This window comes from Vitis vinifera, chromosome 3 (genome assembly GCF_030704535.1).
Source record: "Vitis vinifera cultivar Pinot Noir 40024 chromosome 3, ASM3070453v1".
In the NCBI taxonomy this organism is placed as follows: domain Eukaryota; kingdom Viridiplantae; phylum Streptophyta; class Magnoliopsida; order Vitales; family Vitaceae; genus Vitis; species Vitis vinifera.
The window spans coordinates 15,279,932-15,307,203 of NC_081807.1; the positions used below are offsets into that span (position 1 = coordinate 15,279,932).

General features: G+C 32.8%; 5 protein-coding genes across 5 annotated transcripts; 4 read left to right on the forward strand and 1 right to left on the reverse strand.

Moving 5' to 3' along the window:
• The first annotated feature begins 467 nt into the window (after positions 1-467).
• LOC109122320 (uncharacterized mitochondrial protein AtMg00810-like) lies at positions 468-1,098 on the forward strand. Its single transcript, XM_019218867.1, has 2 exons — positions 468-690; positions 824-1,098. Exons 1-2 carry the CDS (start codon positions 468-470, stop codon positions 1,096-1,098), a joined length of 498 nt encoding a protein of 165 aa, XP_019074412.1.
• Positions 1,099-1,179: 81 nt separating this feature from the next.
• Positions 1,180-2,681, forward strand: LOC104878905 (sucrose synthase 2). The gene is made up of 5 exons (XM_010649819.1): positions 1,180-1,399; positions 1,645-1,755; positions 1,940-2,005; positions 2,071-2,238; positions 2,335-2,681. The coding sequence occupies exons 1-5, from the start codon at positions 1,180-1,182 to the stop codon at positions 2,679-2,681; spliced, it is 912 nt and encodes a 303-aa protein (XP_010648121.1).
• Positions 2,682-13,519: 10,838 nt separating this feature from the next.
• Positions 13,520-18,734, forward strand: LOC132253473 (receptor-like protein 9DC1). Its single transcript, XM_059735607.1, has 2 exons — positions 13,520-13,896; positions 18,464-18,734. The coding sequence occupies exons 1-2, from the start codon at positions 13,520-13,522 to the stop codon at positions 18,732-18,734; spliced, it is 648 nt and encodes a 215-aa protein (XP_059591590.1).
• Positions 18,735-19,974: 1,240 nt separating this feature from the next.
• On the forward strand, positions 19,975-22,321 carry LOC104878894 (serine/threonine-protein phosphatase 7 long form homolog). Its single transcript, XM_059735738.1, has 4 exons — positions 19,975-20,618; positions 20,717-20,863; positions 20,957-21,082; positions 21,173-22,321. The coding sequence occupies exons 1-3, from the start codon at positions 19,986-19,988 to the stop codon at positions 21,080-21,082; spliced, it is 906 nt and encodes a 301-aa protein (XP_059591721.1). The 5' UTR covers positions 19,975-19,985; the 3' UTR covers positions 21,173-22,321.
• Positions 22,322-25,442: 3,121 nt separating this feature from the next.
• Positions 25,443-26,810, reverse strand: LOC104878902 (protein FAR1-RELATED SEQUENCE 5-like). The gene is made up of 2 exons (XM_059735610.1): positions 26,016-26,810; positions 25,443-25,853 (listed from the first exon to the last, which is right to left on the reverse strand). Exons 1-2 carry the CDS (start codon positions 26,808-26,810, stop codon positions 25,443-25,445), a joined length of 1,206 nt encoding a protein of 401 aa, XP_059591593.1.
• Between the last annotated feature and the right edge of the window lie 462 nt (positions 26,811-27,272).

Consider the following 27,272-nt stretch of genomic DNA (forward strand, 5'->3'; position numbering starts at 1 on the left):
TTGTTGTTGGATCTTTAAGACCAAGCTCCATGCTAATGGTTCCATTGAGCGTCATAAGGCTCGTCTCGTGGCCAAGGGCTTCTCTTAAATTCATGGTCTTGATTTTAGAGATACATTCAATCCTGTGGTGCGTCCTGCTACTATTCGGATTATTCTATCCATTGCAGTCACTTCTGGATGGCCCTTACATCTATTAGATGTTAAGAATGCCTTTCTTCATGGTCATCTTTCTGAAGAAGTATACATGGAACAACCACCTGGCTACACTGATCCACAATTTCCACAACATGTGTGCCGTTTGAAACGTGCTCTCTATGGACTCAAACAAGGCCCTCATGCTTGGTTCCAACGATTCAGCTCTTTTTTTTTTTTATGAAACTTGGTTTTATTCTCAGTCAGGCTGATTCATCTCTCTTTGTCCATCATACCACAGCAGGCACAACTTATCTTTTGTTCTATTTGACAATATGGTGCTTACTGGCACCAGTCCTGCTTTGATCAAGACTCTTATCACTCGGTTATCCAAAGAATTTGCAATGAAAGATTTGGGTTCTCTACACTATTTTCTTGGTGTTGAAGTCCAACATAACTCTCAAGGCTTATTTCTTAGCCAAACCAAGTATGCTCTTGATTTACTACAACGTGTTGACATGATTGAGGCCAAACCCATTTCTACTCCTTTTGTTGTTGGTTAACATCTCTCCACTACAGGGAAGCTATTTTCGGTCTCTTGCAGGAGCCTTGCAATATTTGACCATCACTCGACCTGATCTCTCTTTCAATGTCAATTCTATTTGCTAGTACATGCATGCTCCAATTGAAGATCATTTTCGAGCACTCAAACGCATATTGCGTTATGTTAAAGGCACAGTCCATCATGGTCTTCAACTTCACTGCACCTCCTCTCATGAGTTGCTTGCTTATTCTGACACTGATTGGGCTGGTTGTCCTGATACACAACAATCTACCAGTGGCTATCTTATATTCTTTGGCCCTAATCTTGTCTCTTGGTGCTCTAAGAAACAATCTACTATTTCTCGCTCTAGTGCTGAAGCTGAGTATAGATCCTTAGCCATTACTACTGCTGAAGTTGCTTAGATTGTTCAGCTCCTTGATGATCTATGTCTTCTCTTGCCTTCCCCTCCGAAGATATTATGAGACAACAGAAGTGCTCTTTTTATGGCGGTCAATCCAATCACTCGGTCTCGATCTAAGCACATTGCGATTAATTATCATTTTGTTCGTGAATTGATAGCAAATGGTTCTTTAAAAGTCGCATTTACTTCCTCCCATCTTCAACTTGCCGATTCTTTTACCAATGGCGTCTCCAAGCCTCAGTTCCTACTTTTTCGTAACAAGCTTCATGTTATTCCTTCTACCACACTCAACTTGCAGGGTGGTGATAAGGCAGAATCTTCTCCTAATTGATTCTTTTCTTGATCTTAGATTATTTGTTATTATGTATATTTATCTTTTCCTTGATCTTGTAGGATCTTCCAACTATATATACACTCTATATAATGAGAAACAATTACCTCAATAATTGTTGAGGATTTCAGCCATATTTATATGGTCGTCTGTCTCAGTTATCTATAAGATAGACAAGTGTCCTTATTAGCAACAGGTGAAAGAATGGGTATGCAGATAGATCCAAGCCAAGTTGGAGAGTGGTGTCGGACACGCGCTTGATGAAGGAAACATTGAGGTTCTTGGATATAAACACGGGTCCTACCATCAGATCTGATGTGACAACCAGTATGTTGTGTCACAAGGAAGAAATATTTGAACCAATACTTCTCTGCATGACCATGTGAATTCCAAGCATATATACTCCTCGACTGGGACGACGTTCATAATGTTGACCACGTGCGAACTACTTTTTGAAGGTGGGAATTTTGTGAATTCATTTCAGCGGCCAATTTTGTGTGTATTTGATCAGACTTTGAGCTATCAGTTGGAATCCAGCATGACTTTAGTTATCGGCCGCTCATTCATGATGTGCTGGGTTTGAAGCTTAATAGGTTGGAGTATGGGGCAGACCTCTAGCACTGCTAGGTTTGCCTGACACAGGTGGACAGATTGTTTATATGCTGGATCAAGTGTGTGCCTTGGAAAATGAGATGCTTCTTAAGATACAAAAGCAAGGACTTGATGTCATTCCTAAAATTCTCATAGTTACCCGTCTTATACCTGATGCAAAGGGGACCACACGCAATCAGAGACTTGAAAGAATCAGTGGTACAGAACATACACATATTTTTTGAGTGCCTTTTAGAACAGAAAATAGCATTCTGCGGAATCTTGTTGTATGGCCATATCTGGAAACCCTTGTAGAGGATGTATCAAATGAAATTGCTGCCGAGCTACAGGGAGTTCCAGATCTGATCATTGGCAACTATAGTGATGGGAATCTTGTTGCATCTTTATTATCTTATAAGCTGGGAATTACGCAGTGCAATATTGCTCATGCATTGGAGAAAACAAAATATCCAGAGTCTGATATATATTGGAGAAAATTTGAGGATAAGTACCATTTCTCAAGCCAATTTACTGCTGATCTAATTGCAATGAACAATGCAGATTCTATAATCACCAGTACATACCAAGAGATTGCCGGAAGCAAGAATCATGTTGGACAGTATGAGAGCCACACAGCCTTCACTCTTCCAGGGCTGCACTGAGTTGTTCATGGCATTGATTTTTTTATCCCAAGTTTAATATCATATCTCCAGAAGCAGGCATGCCCATATACTTCTCATACTCAGAAAAGGAAATGGTTGACAGTCACATGCAGAAACTCGTCCATATGGAGAACTTGAAAATATGCACATATTCCTTTTTGATCCTTGCTGCCAGTTTTCACTCAACCACTGACCCTTTAATTTCAAAATTCATTTCGACAACTTTAGGATATCTGTAAAAAATTTCCAAAACTTGTATGACTTTCTTCACTTCTTGAACTTGAATTTAAAGTTTCTTTTGAGTTAGAAAACCATTCTGGAATAGAAGATATAAACAAGTCTTTAGGGGGGCTCCATTTTCACCCAGTTCTGGACACCCGAGTTCTTTTTGAAAAAATAAAATACCAGACGATTTTTTAAATTTGATTCAATATTTTTCCTCAATTATAGGCTTCTTGAAATTGATCTCAGGGATATAAAATATTAAAAAATATTCCTTTTTTAGGGAGAAATGATTTTTTAAATTCGTCACTACTGTGCATGCTGGAGTCTGTACATCTGATTAGATTTAGTGTTTTAAAAATATTTTTGAGTATTATACGACTCTAAATTTATTTTTTATGTGATATAGACACTTTGAAATATATGTGTCATTTTTTTTATGATTTTATGTGATCATGTATTATTTTTAAAAAATTTATTCATGCATGTCACTTTTCCTTATCTAATCTGGACTTTGTAGAATCTTTAGGTGTCTTTGTTTGTAATCTGTCCTTTGAATGAGTGTTTGGCTTTTAGTATGTTGATCTAGATGTGTAGGAATTGTCTCTTGAAATTTTTTCATAATTAAATTCCACTCTAAGACATTTTTTTAGAAATTGTTTTATGATGCTTCCTTTTCTAACTACATGCTGATGGTTTTATACTTTACTCGAAATTGTTATTATTTTTGAAGTCATTTGATTTATCTTAGCTCAATTTTGGCTTTGACACTGTATATTAGACATAATGGATATTTTATATAATTTATTCTTGCCCTAACCACTCTAGTATTTTTTGAGGAATTTTATAAAATATACTTGCTATTCAGGTACGTTCTTTATCCTCTAATTCCAAAATTCTATGAAAATGCATGTTATCATGAGCTATATCCATGTTTTGATTTAATCATTGGGTGCTTAGATGTATGTTTGACTTGCTTGGATAAAACGCATGTTGTGTGCTATATCTCTATACTAACTTTGATGTCTCATGATAGTGCTTGAGAGGTAGTCCAGGTACGTACCCTAACTCTCCTTTATTGTGATTTGATCTTGTTTGGCATGTTACTTTTTGGAATCACCTAGCCTACTTAGGTACCTATAATTAACCAATTAATTACCACATTTCCCTCAACTTAGTTAGTAGAGACCTTTATAAGGTTTAGAGGGGTGCTACCTTTTAGAGGTACCTTCCCCATAGGTAACCTGATACTCGGACCTAGACTCGGGTTTTTTCAAAGATACGTTTTTTCCAAAAATTATGGAGTCACTTTTTAAGGTTTTCTTTCTTGTTTTATTTTTCCTTTAAAATAAAAATAAAATAAGTGGCAACTTTGACTTTTCCAAAAATTATTTTTTCACAAATAAAAGCAAGTCTCGCCGATCGAGTGGGGGCACACGTGAAAAATGCGGGTCCACACCATGCATGCAATAAGTCGATCCAAAGATAGACATATTGTTGGCAAAATTTGTTATTAATATTTATTAACTACATTTTTATAATAGTACCTTTTATGAATTTTTATTTTTATCCAAAGTCTAAATATCAATGTTGTGTTAGGTATATCAAAAGAGCCCATTTTATTACTTTTATGCCATGTGTATACATGTAGTTAATTTTATTTACACCATACATGCTTAAAGAAAATGGCATTGTTGTTTATTGTGAGCTTATTATTTATTTTGCATACAATCAATGCTTCTGTTATATCTGCCAACATAAACAACATTCCAGTGCTTAATGGCACTAACTTTGGAAAATGGAAAGAACATATTGCCATTTTACTTGGGTGTATGGATCTAGACTATGTGATTTGGATTGAACGACCTCCCACTCTTTACTAATGATAGTATTGTGGAGCAAAGGATTAACTTTGAAAAATGAGAGCACTCTAACCGCATGAGTCTTATGATCATCAAGCACTTTATTCTAGATATCATTAGGGGTGCAATGCTTGAGGAGGAAAATGTTAAGAGTTTCCTAAGCTAAATAGCAGACCGATTTGTTGGATAAAAAAAGGTTGAAATGAGCACCACTTTGTCTAAGCTCGTTTCAATGCAATATAAAGGCAAAGGGAACATAAGGAAGTACATTATGGAAATGTCTAATCTTGTTACTCAACTGAGGGCACTAAAGTTGGAGTTGTCTAATGACATTCTTATGCATCTGGTCTTGATCTCTCTCCCTACTTGTAAGATAAGTTATGATACTTAGAAGGAAAAATGGACTCTTAATGAGCTCATTGCTCAGTGTGTGTAAGAGGAAAAAAGATTAAAATAAGAAAAAATAGAAAGTGCTCACCTAGCTACCACCTCTCATGACAATGTTGCCAATAGGAAAAGAAAAATAAATAATAATAGTAAAGAAAAAGAAGCTTCCGACAATGAGACCTCACAACCTAAGATGTAACAGAAACAAGATAAGGTCATTACTTGTTTCTTTTGCAAGAAAGGTGGACATGTGAAGAAAAATTGTCTTAAGTATGCAAAATGGTTCATAAAAAAAGGGTAAACTTCTCAACCTTGTTTGTTCTAAAGTTAACTTAGCTTTAATACCAAATCACACTAGGTGGATAGATACAGGTGCAACTACTCACATAAGTGTGACAATGCAGGATTGTCTAAGGGGCCAAGTACCAACTAATGTTGAAAGATTCATCTATATGGGAAATAACAACAAAGCTCCTGTTGAGGCGATTGGTTTATTTAGATTGCAATTAGAATCTAGTTGTTATTTAGATTTGGATGAGATTTGGACAAATTTGGTTACTCTTGTTCATTTGGAAATGGAGAAATTAGTCTTTTTCAATATTCAAATATGATTAGTATAAGTCCTTTGGTTGGTAATCTATATAAATTAGATATTTATGTCTCACATATTAATGAATCCTTACATACAAGTAATTGTGGTATAAAGCTTAAATTAACTCATGAGAATTCTTCCATGTTGTGGCATAAACGTTTAGGACATATTTCTAAACAAAGGATTCAAAGGCTTGTGTCATAAGGAATTTTTTATTCCCTTAACTTTTCAAATTTGAAAATATGCATTGAATTCATTAAAGGAAAACAAACAAATGTTAGAAAAGTTGGTGCCAGTAGGACTTCGAGTGTCTTGGAATTAATACATACTAATATTTGTGGTTCACTCCCTATAGCTTCTTGGAATGGTCAAAAGTATTTTATTACTTTCATAGACGATTATTCTCATTATGGGTACCTATACTTGATTCATGAGAAGTCTCAATTGTTGGACGTTTTCAAATCCTATAAAGCTAAAGTTGAAAATCAACTTGGAAAGAAAATTAAAGCCATTAAATTTGATCATGGTAATGAGTACTATGGTAGATATGATAGATAAGGGGAATAAGGTCCAAGACCTTTTGCGAGATACTCGCAGGAATTTGACATCGTTCCTTAGTACACCATGCCAAGAACTCCAAGGCAAAATGGTGTAGCTAAGAGACGAAATTGAACCCTGAAGAATATGGTAAAAAGTATGACAAATCATTATTCATTACCAAAATGACTTAGGGAGAAGCCTTAAAGACTAAAATTTACATATTTAATAGAGTTTCAAGCAAAGTAGTAGCTAAAACCCCATATGAGTTATGGACTGAAAAGAAGCTTAGTATTAGGCATTTTCATGTTTGGGGTTGTCTAGCTAGGGTTAGGCCATATAGGCTTAATGAAAGAAAATTAGACTCAAGAACAATATGTTGCTACTTTGTTGGGTACTCAGAAAGGTCAAGGGGTTTCAAGTTTTATAATCCCTCAAACAAGTCCTTTTGAAAGACGGGTAATGCTAAATTCATTGAGGATGTTGAATATGGTGGGAGTATTGGACTTAGGAGCTTTCTCTTTGAAGAGGAATATGTTATTATTCCTATAGTTGCAACTGAAAATGATTAGGTAGCTATGTTTAACATTATTCGGGATGCAAATCTAGAAAATCTAGATACTCCTGACTTACCTCCTACTCAAACTGAAGAATCCACTACTGTTCATGAGGAGGAACACTAACAACCTCAATTGGAAATGCCATTAAGGAATCCACTAAAGAGAGGAGAACAACGATTCTAGATGATTATATCGCGTATCTCCAAGAACATGAGTTTGATATGTGACTAGAAGATGATCCAATATCTTTTAATCAAGCCAAACAAAGTGTAAACTCTCATAAATGGATTGAAGCCATGAAAGATGAAATAAAATCAATGGAACACAATGATGTTTGGGATCTTGTCGAATTGCTTGAAATAGAAAAATCAATTGGTTGTAAATGGATTTATAAAACTAAGCAGGATTCAAAAGGCAATGTTGAAATAAATGCGTCATGTCTAGTCACCAAAGGTTTCACTCAAAAGGAAGACATTGATTATAAAGAAACTTTCTCTCTAATTTCATTTAAAGACTCTTTTAGAATCATTATGGCACTTGTAGCCCATTATGATTTGGAGTTACATCAAATTGATATGAAGACCATGTTTCTCAAAGGTGAAATTGAAGAAACCATATACATGGTGCAACCAGAGAATTTTGAAACCAAAGAATTAACACATTTAGTATGCAAATTAAAGAAATTCATTTATGGTTTAAAGCAAGCATCTCATTAATGGTATCGGAAGTTTGATCAAGTGATTATCTCTTTTGGTTTTAAGGAAAACACTGTAGATAAATGTATTTATCATAAAATCAGTGGGAGTAAATTTATTCTTTTGGTGTTATATGTCAATGATATTCTACTACTAAGTAGTGATATATGCTTGTTGCATGAAACTAAGAGATTTCTTTCAAACAATTTTGAAATGAAAGATCTTGGTAATGCATCCTTTATGTTGGGCATACAAATTTATCGAAATCGTTTTCATGGTATTCTTAGCTTATCACAAAAGGCATATATTTATAAAGTGCTTAGTAGATTTGACATGAAGGATTGTGCACCAAGAGATATGCCCATTGCTAAGGGTGATAAATTCTATTTGCTTCAATGTCCAAGGAACGAAATTAAGAACAAAGATATGGAAAACATCCCTTATGCATTAGCAATAGGGAGTCTTATGTATGCTCAATTTTGTAAGCGTTCGAATGTTGCGTACATAGTTGGTATGCTTTGCAGATATTTAAGTAACCTAGGAATGGTTCATTGGAAGGCAACAAAATGGGTTATGCGGTATTCACAAAGAACAAAATATTTCATGCTCACATATCAGAGATCTGAATCATTTAGAGATCATAGGGTATTTCGACTCTAATTTTGCTAGTTTCCATGATAGCAGATATCTAGTTCTGGCTATGTTTTTATGTTGGCTAAAGAAGTTGTCTCATGGAAGAATGTTAAGCAATCACTCATAGCTACTTCCACCATGGAAGTGGAGTTTACTGCTTGTTATGAGGCATCGAACCAAGCAATGTGGTTGCGAAATTTTATCATTGAATTGTGCATTGTTGATGGCATTGAGAGACCATTAAGGATAAATTGTGATAACAAAGCTATAGAATTATATTCTAAGAACAACAAAAGCTTGTCAAAATCAAAGCATATTGACTTGAAGTTTCTGGTTGTTAAGCAGAGAGTTCAAAGTTTTCAGGTGTCTATTGAACATACTAGTATAAACTTCATGATTGCGGATCCACTTACCAAAGGTGTACCACCTAAAGTGTTTCATGAGCATGTGGCTCATATGTGTGTGGTTCATCTTGGTGATACATATGTATAGTGGGAGTTTGTTAATTGATGTTTATTTGTTAATGACATTTTTTTTTATCAAACTTAAGTATTATTTTTGTTTTGTTTAGTGAAAACTCTGAAATAAAGTTATATTCTTTCAATTGCAGTTTTGCATGACGTTTGAAAGTGTGTTGAACTCTTTTGAGTTATAAAGTTGAACCGGTTGGAAATAGACATGATATGGGATCACACTACATGAAATTTCTATACTACACATCCATACTTGATTTATGTCATTGATTGTATTAATGTAGTGATCATTGATGGGTCTAGTTACAAAATATGTAACGAAGATCGGATTGATTCTATATTGGTATAATTGATGGACCAATTTATTTTGAGATGCCTACAGTTAAGATAACAAATCTTGAGCTCACTGTTTTTGTAATGTACAATTGTTTAAAGACATATGTGGCCCAAGTGGGAGATTGTTGGGTATTTTGGTAATTGTGGGCTTGCATATTAACTTTGTATGTTAAGCTATCTTATTTTAGCCTAATTAAATGTGATCAATTAAATTAATGATGAGCCTTTAAAGTATCATCACTCTAATAAAATTATAATCCAAAGCTAAAACTATCATCACTCTAATAAAATAAATCCTTGTTTGGTAGGCAAAAGTCTCGAAATAATCTATATTTTTCTTTTATTTGTATCATTTAGTAATCAACCTTATCTTGTATTTTGTATAAACCCATGAATTTTCAAATTTAGACCAATTCAAATGCCCACTTGCTTTGATATGCATTCTATTTTTTTTTTTTTTTTAGTTTAACCTATTGTACTTTATTTTATAACGGGTTTGAGCTCAAGATAGTTTCGGATTTAGTATTCTTTTGTTACAATCTTTATTTTTTGATATTTTATTATAAATATATAAATAAACATTTACTAGGGCCATTATGAGATTTCTCATATCTTTCAATAGAAATATTATAAATATTGTTTGGATTAAGATGGTATTTCATACCTTTGAACCACATAGGTAAGCATTTTGATATGAAATGTAATATAATTCAAAATATATAAATTCAATAAAATAATAATATTTGGATTTTGTCATGATTTGGAATAAAGAAATCTCAAGTCTTCATCAAATTGTGTTAAAAGAAAAGATATAATCAAAGGTATAATTATATACTGTAAGAACCAAAATGTTAACCTCTTTTCCATAAAACTATGTGGGGACTAGTTGTGTTTGTTTTCTTTATGTGTCCACTTGGTTAGACTTCAATCTTTACTTTCTAATTGAGTAGGATTAATGTGTTAGGACTTCACATGTAAGTTAAACTATTTTTGGTCAAATTAAATTTTCGTTGTTTTATGCTAATTAAAAAAATAACAAAAAAAGTGAACTTATGTTTAATATATTAATAAACTATCTTTTGATTCTAAAGTGAAGGCACTAACAATGATTTTGTATTAAAGAAAGTATCCTCACTTGCACTACTTTTGGGGTCATTGATAAATAATGAAGTATACATAGACTCCAAAAGAAAAATCTGATCAAAGACTTCGGATGGAAAAAAAAATATTATTCAGTCCATTATTTTTTTCATATAATTAATGTTAAATAGTAATTATTAATTTAATCATGACTATAAATATAGAAAATGATTATTATTTAGATGGCCTGAAATGGTCTCCAAATCCTTATTTGAAAGAAGCCTCACCAAATTCTTTTCATACAAATTAACATCTAATCGTTTCAACTACAAATATGAAAAAGATAATCATAGCAAATTTTAAAGAAGCAAAAAGACTCTCATTCATGTATCATTAAGACCAAAACAGTAAAATTCAATTGATGAAAAATAATATCAAAAAGAAAAAGAAAAAAGAAAAAAGAAAAAGAATATGAAAATTCATTCATGTATCATGCCAAATTTACACATTTTTTATATACATACAAAAGAAAAAGAATATGAAAATAAATAAAATTTTAACTAATATTGTATTTTTTATTTATTTTTATGTATCTTCCAAGATAAATATAACATGAGATTTTGGATTCCTCCATGCTTATTTTCATTTTAATAGAAAGTTCTACCATCCAAGCAGGACTTAAATGATATCTACACAATATATAAGACTTAGAACACTAATCATTTAGGTCTTCCCATTTCATACACGAGCAAGTCTCAGATTTTCACATAGAAGTGTCTCAGACTTGCTTGGCAAGTAGCCAAAAAAAATTCAAGACAGTGGAAGCCTGTTTGGGAATTTCCTCAGAATTCTGTGAAAGAGGGGATCATCCTGAACATATACAGGATTTCTCTAAGCCAAATAAATCTTTTCTGATTCTTATTTCTTATTTACAAATCAATTATCTGATAGGCCTTCAAAAATGTATAGAAGATTTTAATTTCATTAAGACCTCTACATTCTCAGTATATGGTGGGGGTAATTTCTGATGAAATATTACGAAAAGCTTTGGTCATGCATGACAGTCACAGATTGATCCTCGAACATTAGGTATCATCCACAGAGCTAGTACTCTAAATGCTGCAATTAACTACTCCATACAACATGGAATGTTTGGCCAAAGAAAAATAAGGCTATATATATATATATATAATACTAATCATCATTGTCAAAATATGTCTAGCTTAAAAGTAGAGTGCAACTTAGCCGGGTTGACCCAATACAATAAGGTTAATTCTCATAAAACATTATCATAATTTATAAAATAATATGCAATTATAAAAAATTAAATATTAAAAAAAATCATATGGTTATTTCGAGTACAACAAATTTTGAGTGCCTAAATATTAAAAATAATATGAAAGATAAACTAACATACCATTTTATAAGCATTACATCATTATCCATTGATTCACATTTCAAATTTTAGAATTTATGACCAATCCTTTTATATTATAATTAAAACATAATTTTAGAACTTTGGATGCAACATATATATATATATATCAAGTAGGTGGCACATGCAACTTAATCACATAGCATAAATTTCTTTTATCCAATTTCATCTCCTTGTACCTCAATCCTACAAGGATATTTTTGGAATTACAATAAAATCATATCCTTAAACTCAATTATATATTTTTGCCCACCTTTTGGATTGAATTTCACACCTTTTATGGACTTGAGGCCTATTATCTTCTTTAGCTATCCTAAAGCACAATTCTCCCATGATAGAAAGGAGTGACTAATCATATTATTGCACACTTGTGCATGGTGTATTAGTGGTTAATGAAAATTTCTTAAATTGATTTTAGTGGAAATGCTATCAACTTTTGGAATTCTATTTTTACCCTTATTTTTAGAACTTCCACCTAAGAAATCAAGGACTTGACTAGGAAATAGAGTGCTTGACTACAATGAACTTCCCCTTTCACTTTAAAGATTTGATTATTAAAATTAAAAAAAAATTGCTTTTATCTAAACCAAAAGGCAAACGTAACTTTTTGGTTTAATATGAGTAGGGACGAAAATATCACGATATATCGTCGATATATTGTGTATCGGAAGGTTTTGACACGATATATCCTGGTAATATATCAGAGAGAAGAAATTTCGGTAAATATTACCAAAAAATCGTCGATATATCGATTGGAGGCGATAAATCATCGATTTTTTTCATTAATTTGTTGTCACGACAAAAAATCGTCAATATTTCTCTAATTTATTGCTGATTTTTTGGTGATAATTTTGGGGAAAAAAAAAATAAAACGCCCTCCCTCTGCCCCAGACTACTTGCCCCAATAACCTATCCCTTTGCCCAGGCTCCCCCTTCCACAGTCAAATCCCCAATCACCTGCTCGGGCTCCATTCCTTGCTTTGCCCATATATAAGACCTCCTACAACCTATGTCCACTAGGGCAATTATGCCCTTTGTTAATTTGTACCAAACGTGTGTATATATATATTAAAAGTCGACACAAAAGAATAATTTTAAAAACAAATTAATTATAATTATTACAAAAATATAAAAATTATCATCATAATTTTTTTCATAGTATTTTTAATATCATTAATAGATTAATTAAATATTAAAAATTATACACATATTATCATTTATTTTATATCATTTAATATAATTAAATTAAATGGATCATAAATTTAATATTAAATATATTTTAAAATTACATATATTATAATTAAATATTATAATATTATTATGAAATAATATGTGATATAATTTAATAATAAATGTAAACTTATAAAATACATATTTTTTATCGATGCACATAATATTATTATCAAATATAATAATCATATATACATATATTAAATTCTTTAATAAAGTAACTTTAAAATATTTATTATACTTCTAATTATATTTCAATGAGATTTTTTTAGATTTTCATGAATTTTAATCAATTTTAGGTTTATCAATATATTTTTTTCAAAATATCCGTCGATATATCTCTGATATATCCTTAAAATTGAAGTATCGATATATCCATGATTACTGATATTTTCATCCTTCGTTATGATAAATTTTAGCAAGAAAAGTTGTAGCATGCAAGTTCCCTTTGAAAGGACACCACAATTAATGTGATGGAATTTGGAACAAGAAAAGTCTTCTTTGGGTTTCCAAGAAGTTTTCCAGAGTGAATCATTTGCATATAAATTGGTGTGTACTCATCACCATTTCTCTCATCTCTCCACTCTCAATTGCTTTAGGAAGAATGATGTCTAAATCGCTCCTCCTCTTCTCTTCTCTTTTCTTCATCTCCTGTTTTCCGCTTCTTTCCTCCTCTTTCTCTTTCTCTAATTCAACCAAACTGTGCCCGTATCACCAAACCCTTGCTTTGCTCCACCTTAAGCAATCATTCTCTATCAACAATTCTAGTTCTTCGGATTGCCATTATAATGGTGTCATGTCTTATCCCAAAACAGAGTCTTGGAAGAAGGGTAGTGATTGCTGCTCATGGGATGGGGTCGCCTATGATAAGGTGACAGGCCATGTAATTGGGTTGGACCTCGGTTGCAGCTGGCTCTTTGGCATCATCCATTCCAATAGTACCCTTTTCCTCTTTCCCCACCTGCGAAGGCTCAACCTTGCTTCCAATGACTTCAATGGGTTTTCTATTTCAACTGGGTTTGGCCGCTTCTCAACTTTGACGCGTCTCAACCTCTCCTACTATGTATTTTCTGGAAAAATTGCACCTGAAATCTTCCACCTCTCCAACTTGTTTCACTTTATCTATTTGGGAATTATAGAGCAGAATTTGCCCCGCATGACTTCAATTCTCTGGTTCAAAATTTAACCAAGCTGCAGAAGCTTCACCTTGGAGGTATATCCATCTCTTCAATTTTTCCTAGTTCTTTGCTAAATTGGTCTTCTTTGATATCATTACATCTCTCTGACTGTGGATTACATGGGAGATTCCCTGACCATGACATTCACCTTCCAAAACTCGAGGTTCTTAGTTTAGAGGGAAACGTTAATCTCAGTGGAAACTTCCCACGATTTAGTGAGAGCAATTCCCTTACGGTGTTGTTTTTATCACACACAAATTTCAGTGGAGAGCTTCCTACTTCAATTGGCAATCTAAAGTCTTTAAAGACTTTGGACCTCTCCTATTGCGAATTCTCAGCTTCATCCCTACTTCAATTGGCAATCTAAAGACTTTACAGACTTTTAATCTCTTCGATTGCAAATTCTCAAGGTCCATCCCTACTTCAATTGGCAATCTAAAGTCTTTACAGACTTTGAATCTCAATTTTTCCAAATTCTCAAGGGTAGGTACTTCGCTAGAGAAACTTTCACAAATCACTTTATTGCACTTCAATGGGAATCGTTTTGGTGGTAAAATTCCAAGTGTTTTTAATAACCTTAGAAATTTAATTTCATTATCTCTTTCTAGAAAAAATTTTAGTGGGTAGCTTCCACCATCAATTGGAAATCTAACAAACCTTCGGGAGTTAGGCTTCTCTCATAACTTTAATTAGTTCAATGAGACAATACCATCTTGGTTGTATACTCTACCATCATTGGTAGTATTAGATCTCAGTCATAACAAACTCACAGGTCATATTGGTGAGTTCCAATTTGATTCATTGAAGTATGAATGAGTTACATGGGTCAATTCCAAATTCAATATATAAGCTTGTAAACCTTGGATACTTTTATCTTTCTTCAAATAACTTAAGTGGTGTTTTGGAGACAAGCAACTTTGGAAAACTTAGAAACCTCACTTGGCTTGATTTTTCAAACTACATGCTCTCATTGACCACCTCTAGCAATTCCAACTCCATTTTACGCAACATCCACAACCTAGACCTTTAAAATAATAAGATTAGTGGAATATGGACATGGAATATGGGAAAGGATATACTATATTACTTGAATCTTTCTTAAAACTCGATAAGTGGGTTTGAGATGCTTCCATGGAAAAATATACAAATTCTAGATCTTCATTCCAACTTGTGGCAAGAACCACTTCCAACTCCTCCAAATTCTACATTTTTCTTTTCAGCCTCCCATAACAAATTAAGTGGAGAAATCTCATCATTGATTTGCAAAGCGAGTTCCATGGGAATTCTTGATTTGTCTAATAACAACTTGAGTGGCATGCTTCCTCATTGTTTGGGGAATTTTAACAAAGATTTCTTTGTTTTGAATTTACGAAGGAATCAATTTTATGGCACCATTCCTCAAACATTTTTAAAGAGTAATGCTATTAGGAATATTGACTTCAACGATAATCAATTAGAAGGCCTAGTACCTTGATCTTTGATCATTTGTAGAAAACTTGAAGTTCTAGACCTTGGGAATAATAAGATAAGTAATACATTTCCCCATTGGTTGGAAACTCTTCCAAAGTTACAAGTTCTTGTTTTACACTCTAATAGTTTCCATGGTCAAATAGGGTTTTCCAAAATCAAATCCCCATTCATGAGCCTAAGAATCATTGATTTTGCCCATAATGATTTCGAAGGTGACTTGCCTAAAATGTATTTAAAAAGTTTGAAAGAAATAATGAATGTAGATGAAGGCAACATGACAAGAAAATATATAGGGGATTATTATTATCAAGATTTTGTAATGGTGACAATCAAGGGGTTGGAGATTGAATTTGTGAAAATCTTGAATACTTTCACAACAATTTACTTATCAAGCAACAAATTCCAAGGAGAGATTCCAAAGTCCATTGGAAATCTTAATTCACTCCAAGGGCTCATTTTGTCTCATAACAACATTGTAGGACATATCCTAATCTTTCGGGAATTTGAAGTTGCTTGAATCATTGGACTTCTCTTCGAACAAGCTTATTGGGAGAATTCTACAAGAATTAACAAGTTTAATATTTCTTGAAGTTTCAAATCTTTTCCAAAACAATCTCACTAGAACTATACCTCGAGGCAATCGGTTTGAGACATCTGGAAATGATTCATACAATGGGAACTCAGGGCTATATGGATTTCCATTATCGAAGAAATGCATAGTTGGTGAAACACTAGAGCTTTCAAAAGAAGCAGATGCAGAGTTTGAAAGTGGGTTTGATTGGAAAATCACATTGATGGGATATGGATATGGATTGGTAATTGGGTATTCTCTTGAGTGTCTCGTTTTCTTAACAGGGAAACCTAAATGGTTGACAATGATGGTTGAAGAGAACATTCACAGGAAGATCACAAGGTCTAAAAGAAGTACTTGTAGGAAAGGAGCAACAAGAAGTAGCTTGTTTCACTCGCTTTGTATTATGTGATACATATTACAAATGGATTTTACATTTGTCAACAATCTAATTGTTATTATAAAAGTATAATATTGTTTGTAAATTTATTTATTTTGTGACAATGCAATAGTCATAGGATTCAATATTTTTCCAATCAATTGGATAACTTAAAATTCAAAGGGCAATTTCTATATCTTAGAAATTAACCAAACACTAATGGATGAAATATTAAAGACATAGTAGGAATTCAAATATACTTCTAATTTTTATTCTTTTAAAAAAATAACAAAACTTTTATATAAATTTTTATATAAGTAAGGACTCACATTATGTTTTCAAAACTACTTTTTAGTTTGTTTTATAAAAAAATTAAGAACACAAAGTTTTTAAAGTTTTAAACAATTTTTTATATTTAAATCTTCTCTCTTACTATAAAAATGAGTAGATTTTATAGAAAAGTTTAAAAATAAAACAAATAACAAATAAAAAACAATAAAAAGTGCTTCCAAACACCACTTTTTTTTTCCAATAATTCCTATTTTATTATTACATAGGGAAAGACCAGTAATTTGTTTATATTAAACATGTAGAGGTATATTATTTTTTACTTGTATTTTATTTGATTAAAACATGTATAGGAGCCACGACTAAGCCAAGCTCAGGCCACGACATGGCAAAATCATTGCAATCAAAACTTAATTAGCATTTCATTGGAAATCATTTTTCAAATATATGTTATTGAGAAATCTCAGTTGTCACATCAGGGAAAAAAAATTGTGAAATGACCACTTGATATCTTTTAATTTTGAAAGGATATCATTGTTAGTGTTGTATGTTAAATATTTAAATCAATTCTATAATTGTTATAAATATTTGAAGAAAAAAAACATAAATAAATTATATGATTTAACATTTTTTTTCAATCAAAGTGATTGATACACTCCATCCATTAAATCAATAAACAAAAAGTATAGTTTTTTTTTTTTAATTATTCATTTAAACAAACTACACTCTTTGTCCCTTACCATTTTAAATATTAATATTCATTTTAAAAATATTAGTATACATTATATTTTTTAAAGTAGTACTATTTATTTTAATAAAATATATATATAAATTGTAATAATCATTTTTAAAAGTTGGTGATTTGAGAAATTTGTTTCAAATATTCATGAATTTAAACTTATGTCTTTTTCTCAAAATAAATAAATAAATCTTATTAATTTATTATGAATAATGTCCTTTTTAAAATATAATGTTTGATTATTTAATAAAAATATTGTCATTTATCACAACTTTTTAAAAATTTATTATCTATTTTTAATTCGAAGAAATAAAATTTTAATATTCATTTTGAAAAAATACCCAATGATGTGTTGTGGCCTTATAATAAAGTTTTTTTTTCTATTTTTACTTTTATTTTCTATTTAAATAATTATTTAAAAAAATCTGAAACTAAAATCGTTGCCACGTAGGCCATCCAAGTGAGATGGCGCAAGATAGATGCAATAACTTGGTGGTAATAGGATGCATGTATTGAAATATTATACCGATTTAAAAATATTATTTTAAATTAATTATATGTACTATTAAGAAATTGATAACAAATTTTATTATGTAAATAAAATAAAAAATTGACTCCATTTTCATTTAGATTTTTATTTTAATACATGTAAAAATTCAATTTAATAAAATTAATTCTCATTATTTATTTTTAGGAAAATTCTACAATACCTCCTTCGGTACAATGCCTCCATTTTTTTTCAGCCATTGGATGAAAATGATTAAATCTCAGCCATCCAAATGAAAAGGAAAAAAAAATAATTTCAAACCGGGTACCTCCCCCTCCCGTTCTCTCCCCCATCTCTCTTCCTTTTCCCCTTTTCCCCCCCTAATTTGCTCTCTTCCCGTCCATAGCTGGCTGTGTGGCTCTCATCTTTGTTTTCTCTCCGTTTTCCCGTTTTTCTCTCCACTCATTCTCCACAGCTGGGTGAAGACCACTGGCTCTCATCTTTGTTTTCTCTCCCTTTTCCCGTTTTTCTCTCCACTGATTCTCCACAGCTGAGTGAAGACCACGGTCGGCTCTCATCTTTGTTTTCTCTCCCTTTTCCCGTTTTTCTCTCCACTGATTCTCCATAGTTGGGTGAAGACCACGGTCGGCTTCAACCAGGCCAACCTCTTCGAGGCCGACGTCCCAGACCTTATCAAAGACGTCTCCACAGCTAGGTGGAGACCACCTTCGCCGTCAACCGGGATCAAAGACGTCTTCACAGGTGGGTGGAGACCACCATCGCCGTCAACTGGGCCAACCTCCTCCAAGCCGACGTCTTTGACCTCATCAAAGAAGTCTCCCTCAAGGACCGCGAGCTCAGGATTGTGGGCGAAGTCGGTGCCAAGATCCGAGTCTTAGACTTCATTTCTCCTGATGTCCAGGTCAGCTATTTTTTCTGCTAGATTCTTCTTCTTGAAGATTTTATGTAAATTTTCTGAATTTTTGCTTTCTCTCCCTTCTACCCCTGCATTTTGTCACACGGAGAATTTCGGTTCTTTCACACGGAGAATTTTAGTGGAATCTTCATAACCCTTGTATTTTCTTCATATTTTATATTTTGTTTAAGAGGTGTAAGGGGGTGTTTTCAGGTTCTAAATTTAATGGTTTAAAAACCCGAATTGAAGACGTAGCTGGAAGAAGAAGAAGATGACGTGTAGTACTAAGGAAAAGAAAGCTGAGAAGGACACAATTGTTTGTTACTCAAAAGGCGCTTGTATCCTAATTATTTGGCGAGTTCTATATAAAGGGAAAAAAATGTGAGTAGTAATTATGTGTTTTACAATATTGTATCCATTATATTTCATGTTTTTTGTTAGATTTATGGATTGATTACATTATAGAAAAAGAGTGTGGTTAGATCCATTATTGACCATTGAAAAAAATTTATATGTTAATTTTGTTATCATTTTAAATGTAAAGAGATTTAGGGAGGATGTGGTAGTTGTAATGGTATTTGTATTTTAATTGGCATATTATTGATTGTAGGAAGATATAAATATAAAATTTATTGAAATGTGAAAAAAAACTTATGTTGAGATAATGTGGTGGTGAAAGTATGTTTGATTTATTATATCCGAAATCATATTATAAAAATTGACTTAGATGATTTGATTTAATTTTTAGGAGCGAACGCGATGGTCTTGAAGTTGTTAGAAATCCAAAGAGGCCTATCGGTGCTTGGATACATTACTAGTAAGGGAAAATAGAAATATGTAAAATAATATGTTTTTAAATGTAATTTTTGTGGTTGTTATAGTTAAATTTGTTTGAAATTGTTTTGTAGTAACGATCAATTAGCCATGATGAAAGAGAAGGATAAAGGAGTGAAGATAAATGATGATGTAAGGAGTAATATTGCTATGTCTAATATAATTACATTTTAAAATTAGAATTTAAATTATGTGACCAATTAATGTAGTTGAGGAAAAAATTGGGCAAGAAGTGGAATGCACTTTCAAAAGTAGAAAAAGAAAATTTCATGGCAAAGTCCAAAGAAAGTTCAAAACAATATTCACTTCAAAAGGGTGTGGTTCGAAAGGTAATTTTTTTTTGTAATGAATATTTAATTTCTTTACTTATGTATTTTTTGGAAATTATATTAATGTAAACATGTTTGATGTTTGTGTATCTTTTCAGTTATATCTTCAAATTCGATGCTCCCCCGAGCGAGTGATTAGAGTGATTGAAAAATTAGAACCAAAGCAAAAGGCAGCCATAGAAGAAATAGGATTTGGTAGTCTCTTGCAACTTCGATGTAGGAAAATTGATCATGGGTTATGTCTTTGGTTGATAAATAGTTTTAATCCGAACACTTATATCTTAAAGTTGTATAATACTTGTATCAAATTATCCCCCATTGATGTTGAATTTATTGAGGGATTGAGGGCAAGAGGGTTCAAGATTGGCATGAACAAAGATGTTAGCCATAAGAATGATTTATGTAAAAAATATTGTGATAAAAAAGGGCGATTGCCATTAGTGATGTTAGAAAATCAAATTAGGGAGGATAAAAAGGGTGGAAACGATTTTAAAGTTCGTTTTGTATTATTTGTGTTGGGTGCATTATTGTGCCCAACAATGAAGCTTTTTGTGAATCGTTCTTTCTTACATCTTATGGAAGACATCGATTCAATAAAGAAGATGAATTGGGCAGAATTTGTGTTGTCCTATCTTGTGCACGGGATTGAAGAGGTTAAGAAGAAACAACAAAGTGGGGTTTGCGGTTGCTTATTGTTTTTAATGGTAATGTCCTTGTAATTAATTTACATCATAGTGAAATACGATTTTGTTTTAATATAATTTATGAACTAACTATATATCTATGTCAAATATACTCGTAGTTATTCTACCACGAGCATATATCGTTTGAAGAGAAATTTCTACCGCTATATACTCGACCTTCTCCTCGGATTACTGCTTGGGGAGATGATGAAGTATTGGACAGGAAACGAAGATTGAAAAAACTTGGTGGATATGCAAATGAGAATGTAAGTTATAGTTTCGAAAGTCGTTTACTATTGATTTAAGTTTTTAGTGATTTAAAATCTGATATGTATTATATTTTGATGAATATATTGTAGCTCAAAATATGGGTGATAGAAAATGAGATAAGGGATTGCGTTGATGGAAATGCAACGATAATGGCGAGTGAGAATGAGGACGATGAGAAATTTGTAATCAATCTAAACAAAGATGTTATTAAATGAGTAAGTTTTACAATATTCATCGTGACTATCTATATTAGCATTGAACCTTTGTATTATGATGTTATTAATCACGTTCGTATATATCACTAGGTTGATGGTGGGAACTTAATGGAGATGGATAAAACCTTTCAACAATTAAAGACACATCTAATTGATATGGCTTATGGTGCAAGTAGTAGTAGTTGTGATCAAATTTTGGCTAAATTTGAGGAGAATTATACTACAGTGAAAGGTCTCTTCCTTAGGTCAAGCGGAAAACCTTTGAGAATGCACGAGGAAGGAACGAAGAATGACATTCTCTCATGCGAGAGAAGTTTGGAAGATACGAACAATATGAATGTGAATGAACATTATCTTCACACTTTGTCAAATGAGAAGTTATGCACCGAGGACTTGAATGAAAAGAATGAAGATGCATGTGCTACATCAATTGAAGTGCATATCATTCCAGACGAAAATCAAAATATTTTACCACTTCCAATCAAAAGGAGTAGAAGAGATTATGGAAAGGTATGTATCATATAAAAGAAAAAATTATTTTCTTTACAACTACTTAACCATTACATAGTAAATAGATGTATATTAATGGCATTTTCCATATTAGGAACCATTACAAGCACTATGTGGTTATCCTAATCATGTCATGAAAACACGTACATCAAGGGAGAGGAAACCAAGTAAATTCAAGGTCTCCCCATTTGTACACAATTTAAGGAAGATGGTAAAATGTGAAGCATCAGAGGTATAATACAAATAGTTTAATATCATTGTTCTTATTTTTGATACTTAACATATATAGTTAATAATTATGTCTTGTTTTCGATTTAGTCAATCCCCATGTCCATTCGTGAAGACGTGCTGGATACTCAATCATTCAATGTACTTCAATCTCTTGTCGCTGATTATGTTTTCAATAAAGCATTGTCAAAAAGGTTTGTCGTGTCTAGAACATTCATAGATGTGTTGTTACAATTTTAGCCTTCATATGCTTCCAATTTAGTCAAGTTTGTTTTAACATATTATTATTTTAGTGAGCTTCTTGTTGACTTTGGTCATGAACATGGAGTTCGTGGAGATTTTGAGTGCTTACGTCCTAGACAAAATTTGATGGATGTTGTCAGTACCTACTTCATTTATATCAAATGCGTGCTATATTAGTTAAATAAATTTATTGAAGTTATTGTTCAACAACAGGTAATAAATCTAGAAGCCTCAAAGCTAAATTATTTTGAAAGACAATTCATATGCATACGAAGTATAAGATTCTATCTTCCCACGACATTTTTAGTAAGCTCATATTTCTCTTGTTGTTTACTTACATATTAAGTACAATATACTAATGTTCGTATTATGTTTTCTTATTAGCAAATGATTTTGTGCGGGAGTCCTCATCCTTTTTTCGATAGAAAAACATCCATCGTGAGTAAGTACATTAGCGAATTGGATGATTGCGAGAAGGTTAGTAATTATTTGTAATGTTTAATTGCATATATGAAATTTAGAGTAGATATCGTTTTCACCTATAATATACTATATTTTTTGTGGGCCAACTCATATATATTGTTTTCCTACCTTTACAGCTATTTATTCCAATGCATGACGATTGCCCTGGTCATTGGTATTTATGCGTCATTGACTTCAAACACTTTGATATCCAAATTTTGGATTCATTACGATCGAAGAGTCGAGATGAGTTCCGGTTTAAGAGTGTCAAAATAGTGGTATGCTTTCTGCTTTTTGTTTTCCTTTTTATTTGGTTTTTTTTTTCTCTTCTATATTTATTAACCACTTTCAAAATAAATTAGGTTGAATTTTGTCAAACGTTCTTCAAACTGTATGACATAGGGAAAGATGTCTTCCAATTCTCCATTGATTGGGCTCCTTCAATTCCGACCCAAGATAATGGGTTAGTATGAATACATAACTCACATTAATATTCTTTTTCTGAGGTATAATTAGACAACCATTCAATAAGTTGTTTTGCTTTTCTTTTCTCTTTCTTAGGTGGGATTGTGGAGTGCATGTCATTAGACATATGCAGAGATTCAAAAATGGTGATTCGATGACGAGCTCCGACTTTTGTAATTCTGTTAAAATACGTCGAGAAATAGCATGTGATTTAGTTTTACACGAGGGAAATAGAGAAAAACAAACCATTGTGGCTATTGTTTGTACAAAGATGTCGACACGAGCAATGAAAAAATTATTATTATGATATTTGTTATTTTTCTAATATTTATTATTTCCATCTCCACATATCGTCATGTTTATTGGGAAATTGTGAGATTCGATGACCATACATTATTAATGATTAAGTCCATTTTATTTGAATATCCAAATACTCTTCTTTCAATATGGTAGGCAAAATGAAATTGTAATATATTGGTATCATTCATGTTCGACATGTGTGATTTTGTACGATCTTTAACCTAATCAGATTTGTAAATATTTATTTATCTATGCTAAAAATATATAGTTAGTACATTAGTAGACCGGTTGACGAATGGCGTTCAGCCGGTAAGAACCAGTCCAACGATTTAGCTAAGTCCACTTTTCATAGGCATACGCATTATGCCAACCGGTTGAGAACATTCCTCATATGGATAATGACCCTATGGATGCAGTGTGAACTCGTTGAGGATTTGTCTCAACCACCTCAAACAATTTTGGATGCAGAATCACCTGGTGTCGGCATTCAATTGAGTGATTGAAGATTTTTCTAAAGGGAGTGAGCACTTTTTTGAGTTGTGGAAAGCGGTTGATCAATGAAGAAATTGTGTCAATCGGGTGACGAATGATTTGACCAGTGGGAACCGGTTGACAGATATAGCAAACCGGTTGAGAAAATTCCTCAACCGGTTGATGGTTTTTTAACTAGTGGCAACCGGGTGAAGATGGGTATCAATTAGTTAAGGAATTTGCTCAACCGGTTGAGGGTATTTTTAACCAGTGGAAACCGGTCGACCACCTGTATCAACCGGTTGAGGATTTTTTCACCAGTGGCTACCGGTTGAGGAATTTTCTCAACCGGTTGAGGATTTTTTTAACCAGTGTCTACCAGTTGAGGAATTTTCTCAACCGGTTGAGAAAATTCCTCAACCGGTAGCCACTAGTGAAAAAATCCTCAACCGGTAGCCACTAGTGAAAAATTCCTCAACCGGTTGAGGCCAAATCTCAGTCGATTGCCTCCTGCAATGCTATTGTGCAATTTACGAGTACGACTACCGTCCACAAAAAGGGTATGAGTTGTATCAATAACTTTTCACTACGTAAACATTCGACAAAGTACCATTAAGTTCAATTAAAAGGTTTGAAATTGATGGAAACTGCCATTACAAATTACCTAACTACGATTTACCCATTTTGAGTAAAATCACTAACTTTACCTATTTCATATGAATTACATCATATTGATTACTTTCCTATAGTTAACTCATAACCACCTAATTGTCAAACTTTAACCACAATTGAATTTAATTAAATCTGCATAATTAACCGTTTTTTTCGACATGATATAAATGAATCGGTTTCTCCATTTACCAATCATTTTATCGCTTGTTATCAATTAAATTATAAATGTAGAGGATATTGCATTCTATTAATCAACTTGACTCTTGATCAAAATTCAAACTTTTCATTAAATAGTTAAGTTAAAAGTACACATTAGTGGAAGTGACAACGTCAACTAATATAAATACTGATTTAATACCTACCATCCCTTACTCTATTAAGGAATAAAAAAAAGGTTGCATATCCTTTTCATTTGGATATTTGTTTGGATCCCCACCTTGACATGGTGTTGTCATATTTTGTTCATGTTGCTGAAATCCTGCTATCTACACATGCACATTCCATTGTTTTTTTCAGCTGTCCAATTCCATTCCAATTAATTAAACCTAATCATTAAATAATGCATAGCTCAAATTCATGTCAAAAGTGTTTCTTTATTCCTAAACTTACATTATTAAGTTCACCACAATCTATGTACATGTCAGATCGGTCATTCGACAAATGCTCCCCTAACATTCCCTGCATTTTTCAATAATTAAGTGTTGTCAATTATTATTGAATTAGATGTTATCAATGTTTGGAAATTATATAACAAGCCTATTGTACATACATGTACGGTTGCAAAAATGTCAACTGATGAATTTGTTGAAGGCATCATTTCCATTTGAATGTCACATTGGGAAGACAAATTAGTTTCCTCCTACGTACTCATAATGCCATCAAAACAATTATGTTAGTTATTTATGTAAGTACAACTACAAAAATTAATCTTAGGGGTAATTTTTTATTGAATATGACATACCATATAACCCAGCTGAGCATTTTGAGGGATTGTAGCTTCTGGACACTTTCAAATTGTGTGACCCACTCTTTTACAACGACTACATCGTCTTCCCTTTTGAACATTCATTGCCACTTTGCCTGGATTTCCTTTAGTCTTCACAATATTTGGATCACGAACTTGGTTAGTACCTGTCGCTCCATCTGCTGCTATTTTCTTCCCTTTCAAATTATAGTTATAGAGTTCCTCCATTCTCGCCGTCAAATTTTGTATTTCATTTTTGGCCTCTATAAATGAAGATGACGTATCTGACGTAAAGTAGGAGAGCTTGTTGCACATCGAACTCAATGAACCATATCGTACAAACCGATCCATGTCGTTATCCGTCTCATTCACTGGTACTGATCTTGTATACACCTTTGCTAACTTTGTCCACCTCTTCATAATACATGACTGAGGAATCTCTTCCAAATGCTCCACCTTCATAACAACCACCATGTGGCAACATGGGATGCCAATTGACTCAAACATCATGCATGAGCATTTTAATGTTACAATATCCGGGCAAAATTGTACTTCCCAATTTAAGTTCGGGTGTCTAAACTTAGATAATGTGTATGCCTGCATTGAATGATCACTTACAAGACCTAACACAAAGAATAACTCTGCATTTTTCATCTCCTCACAAAATTTAAGGAAAGATTCTTTCATGTATACTGTCGCAACATGATTTTCAAGTATGGATAGTTTGGTTGAAAGCACGGGTGAAGAATTGTTCGACTCGAACTTTGCCTTTGCCTCGTTTTGCCGTATTCTCAGTATGGCTCTATCAAATTGTTGTACAAACTCATACAATCGCAAGCGAATTTTTAAGAATCTATTTAGATATGCATTCATACTCTCACACCTTTGTGTGGTTCTCATCCCTCCAAAGAAATTTCCATGTAAATACGCCTCTGCCCATCTTTTACGTTTCCCATATATCTCGGTCACCCAACGATTCTCATTAAGTCCCAAATTTGCAACCATTTCATGCCAAACCTTTTCAAATTCTTCTTCATTTCCACGCATGAACATGCACCTTGCAAATATGCTTGAGAAGTCCTTAATATGCACATTCGTGAATGCATTTAGTTGCAAATGCCATGAACACAATCGATGACACGTATCGGGTAATACTTTTTTAATTGCCTTACGCATAGCTTTATCCCCATCGGTTACAACAGATATGGGTTTCTTATTCATCATTGCATCAAGAAATGTCTCCAACACCCATTCATATGTCCAAACACTTTCATCTATCAATAACGCACAACAAAATACAACAGTTTGGTGGTGATGATTAACACCGACCAACACTACTAGAGGCTTTTTATAGGCATTTGTCCTATAAGTTGTGTCAAATGCTAGGACATCTCTAAAACACACATAATCCATTCGAGCAGTTGAATCAGCCTAAAACAAATTTGCTAGTTGACTTTCTTCATCAATGTTGAATTTATAAAAAAATGAAGAATCCATTTCTGCCTTTCCACACAAATAAGCCAATGCCGCTTCTGCATCACCGTCTTTAATTTCACTTCTACGCATTGCATCAACGTGATTGTATATATCTTTTTGTGTGAAACCGACGTGCTCATGTCCCCCTGATTGTTTGACCATATAGTCCATAATTTGTGTGGTTGTAACACCTACTTTACGCAAAACATCAACTTGTGCCTTATCTGGACTACTTATTGTTCGATGAGACCGAAGGAATTGTGTGTTGATAGCATCGACCAAATTATGACTATGATCTCCTATAAATTCCTTTACAATCCACTTTCGATCTTTCCTATTCAAGCCTACATGAAATGCAGCTTCACATCCAACTCCACTCAATGATCGTGGCTCACGCTG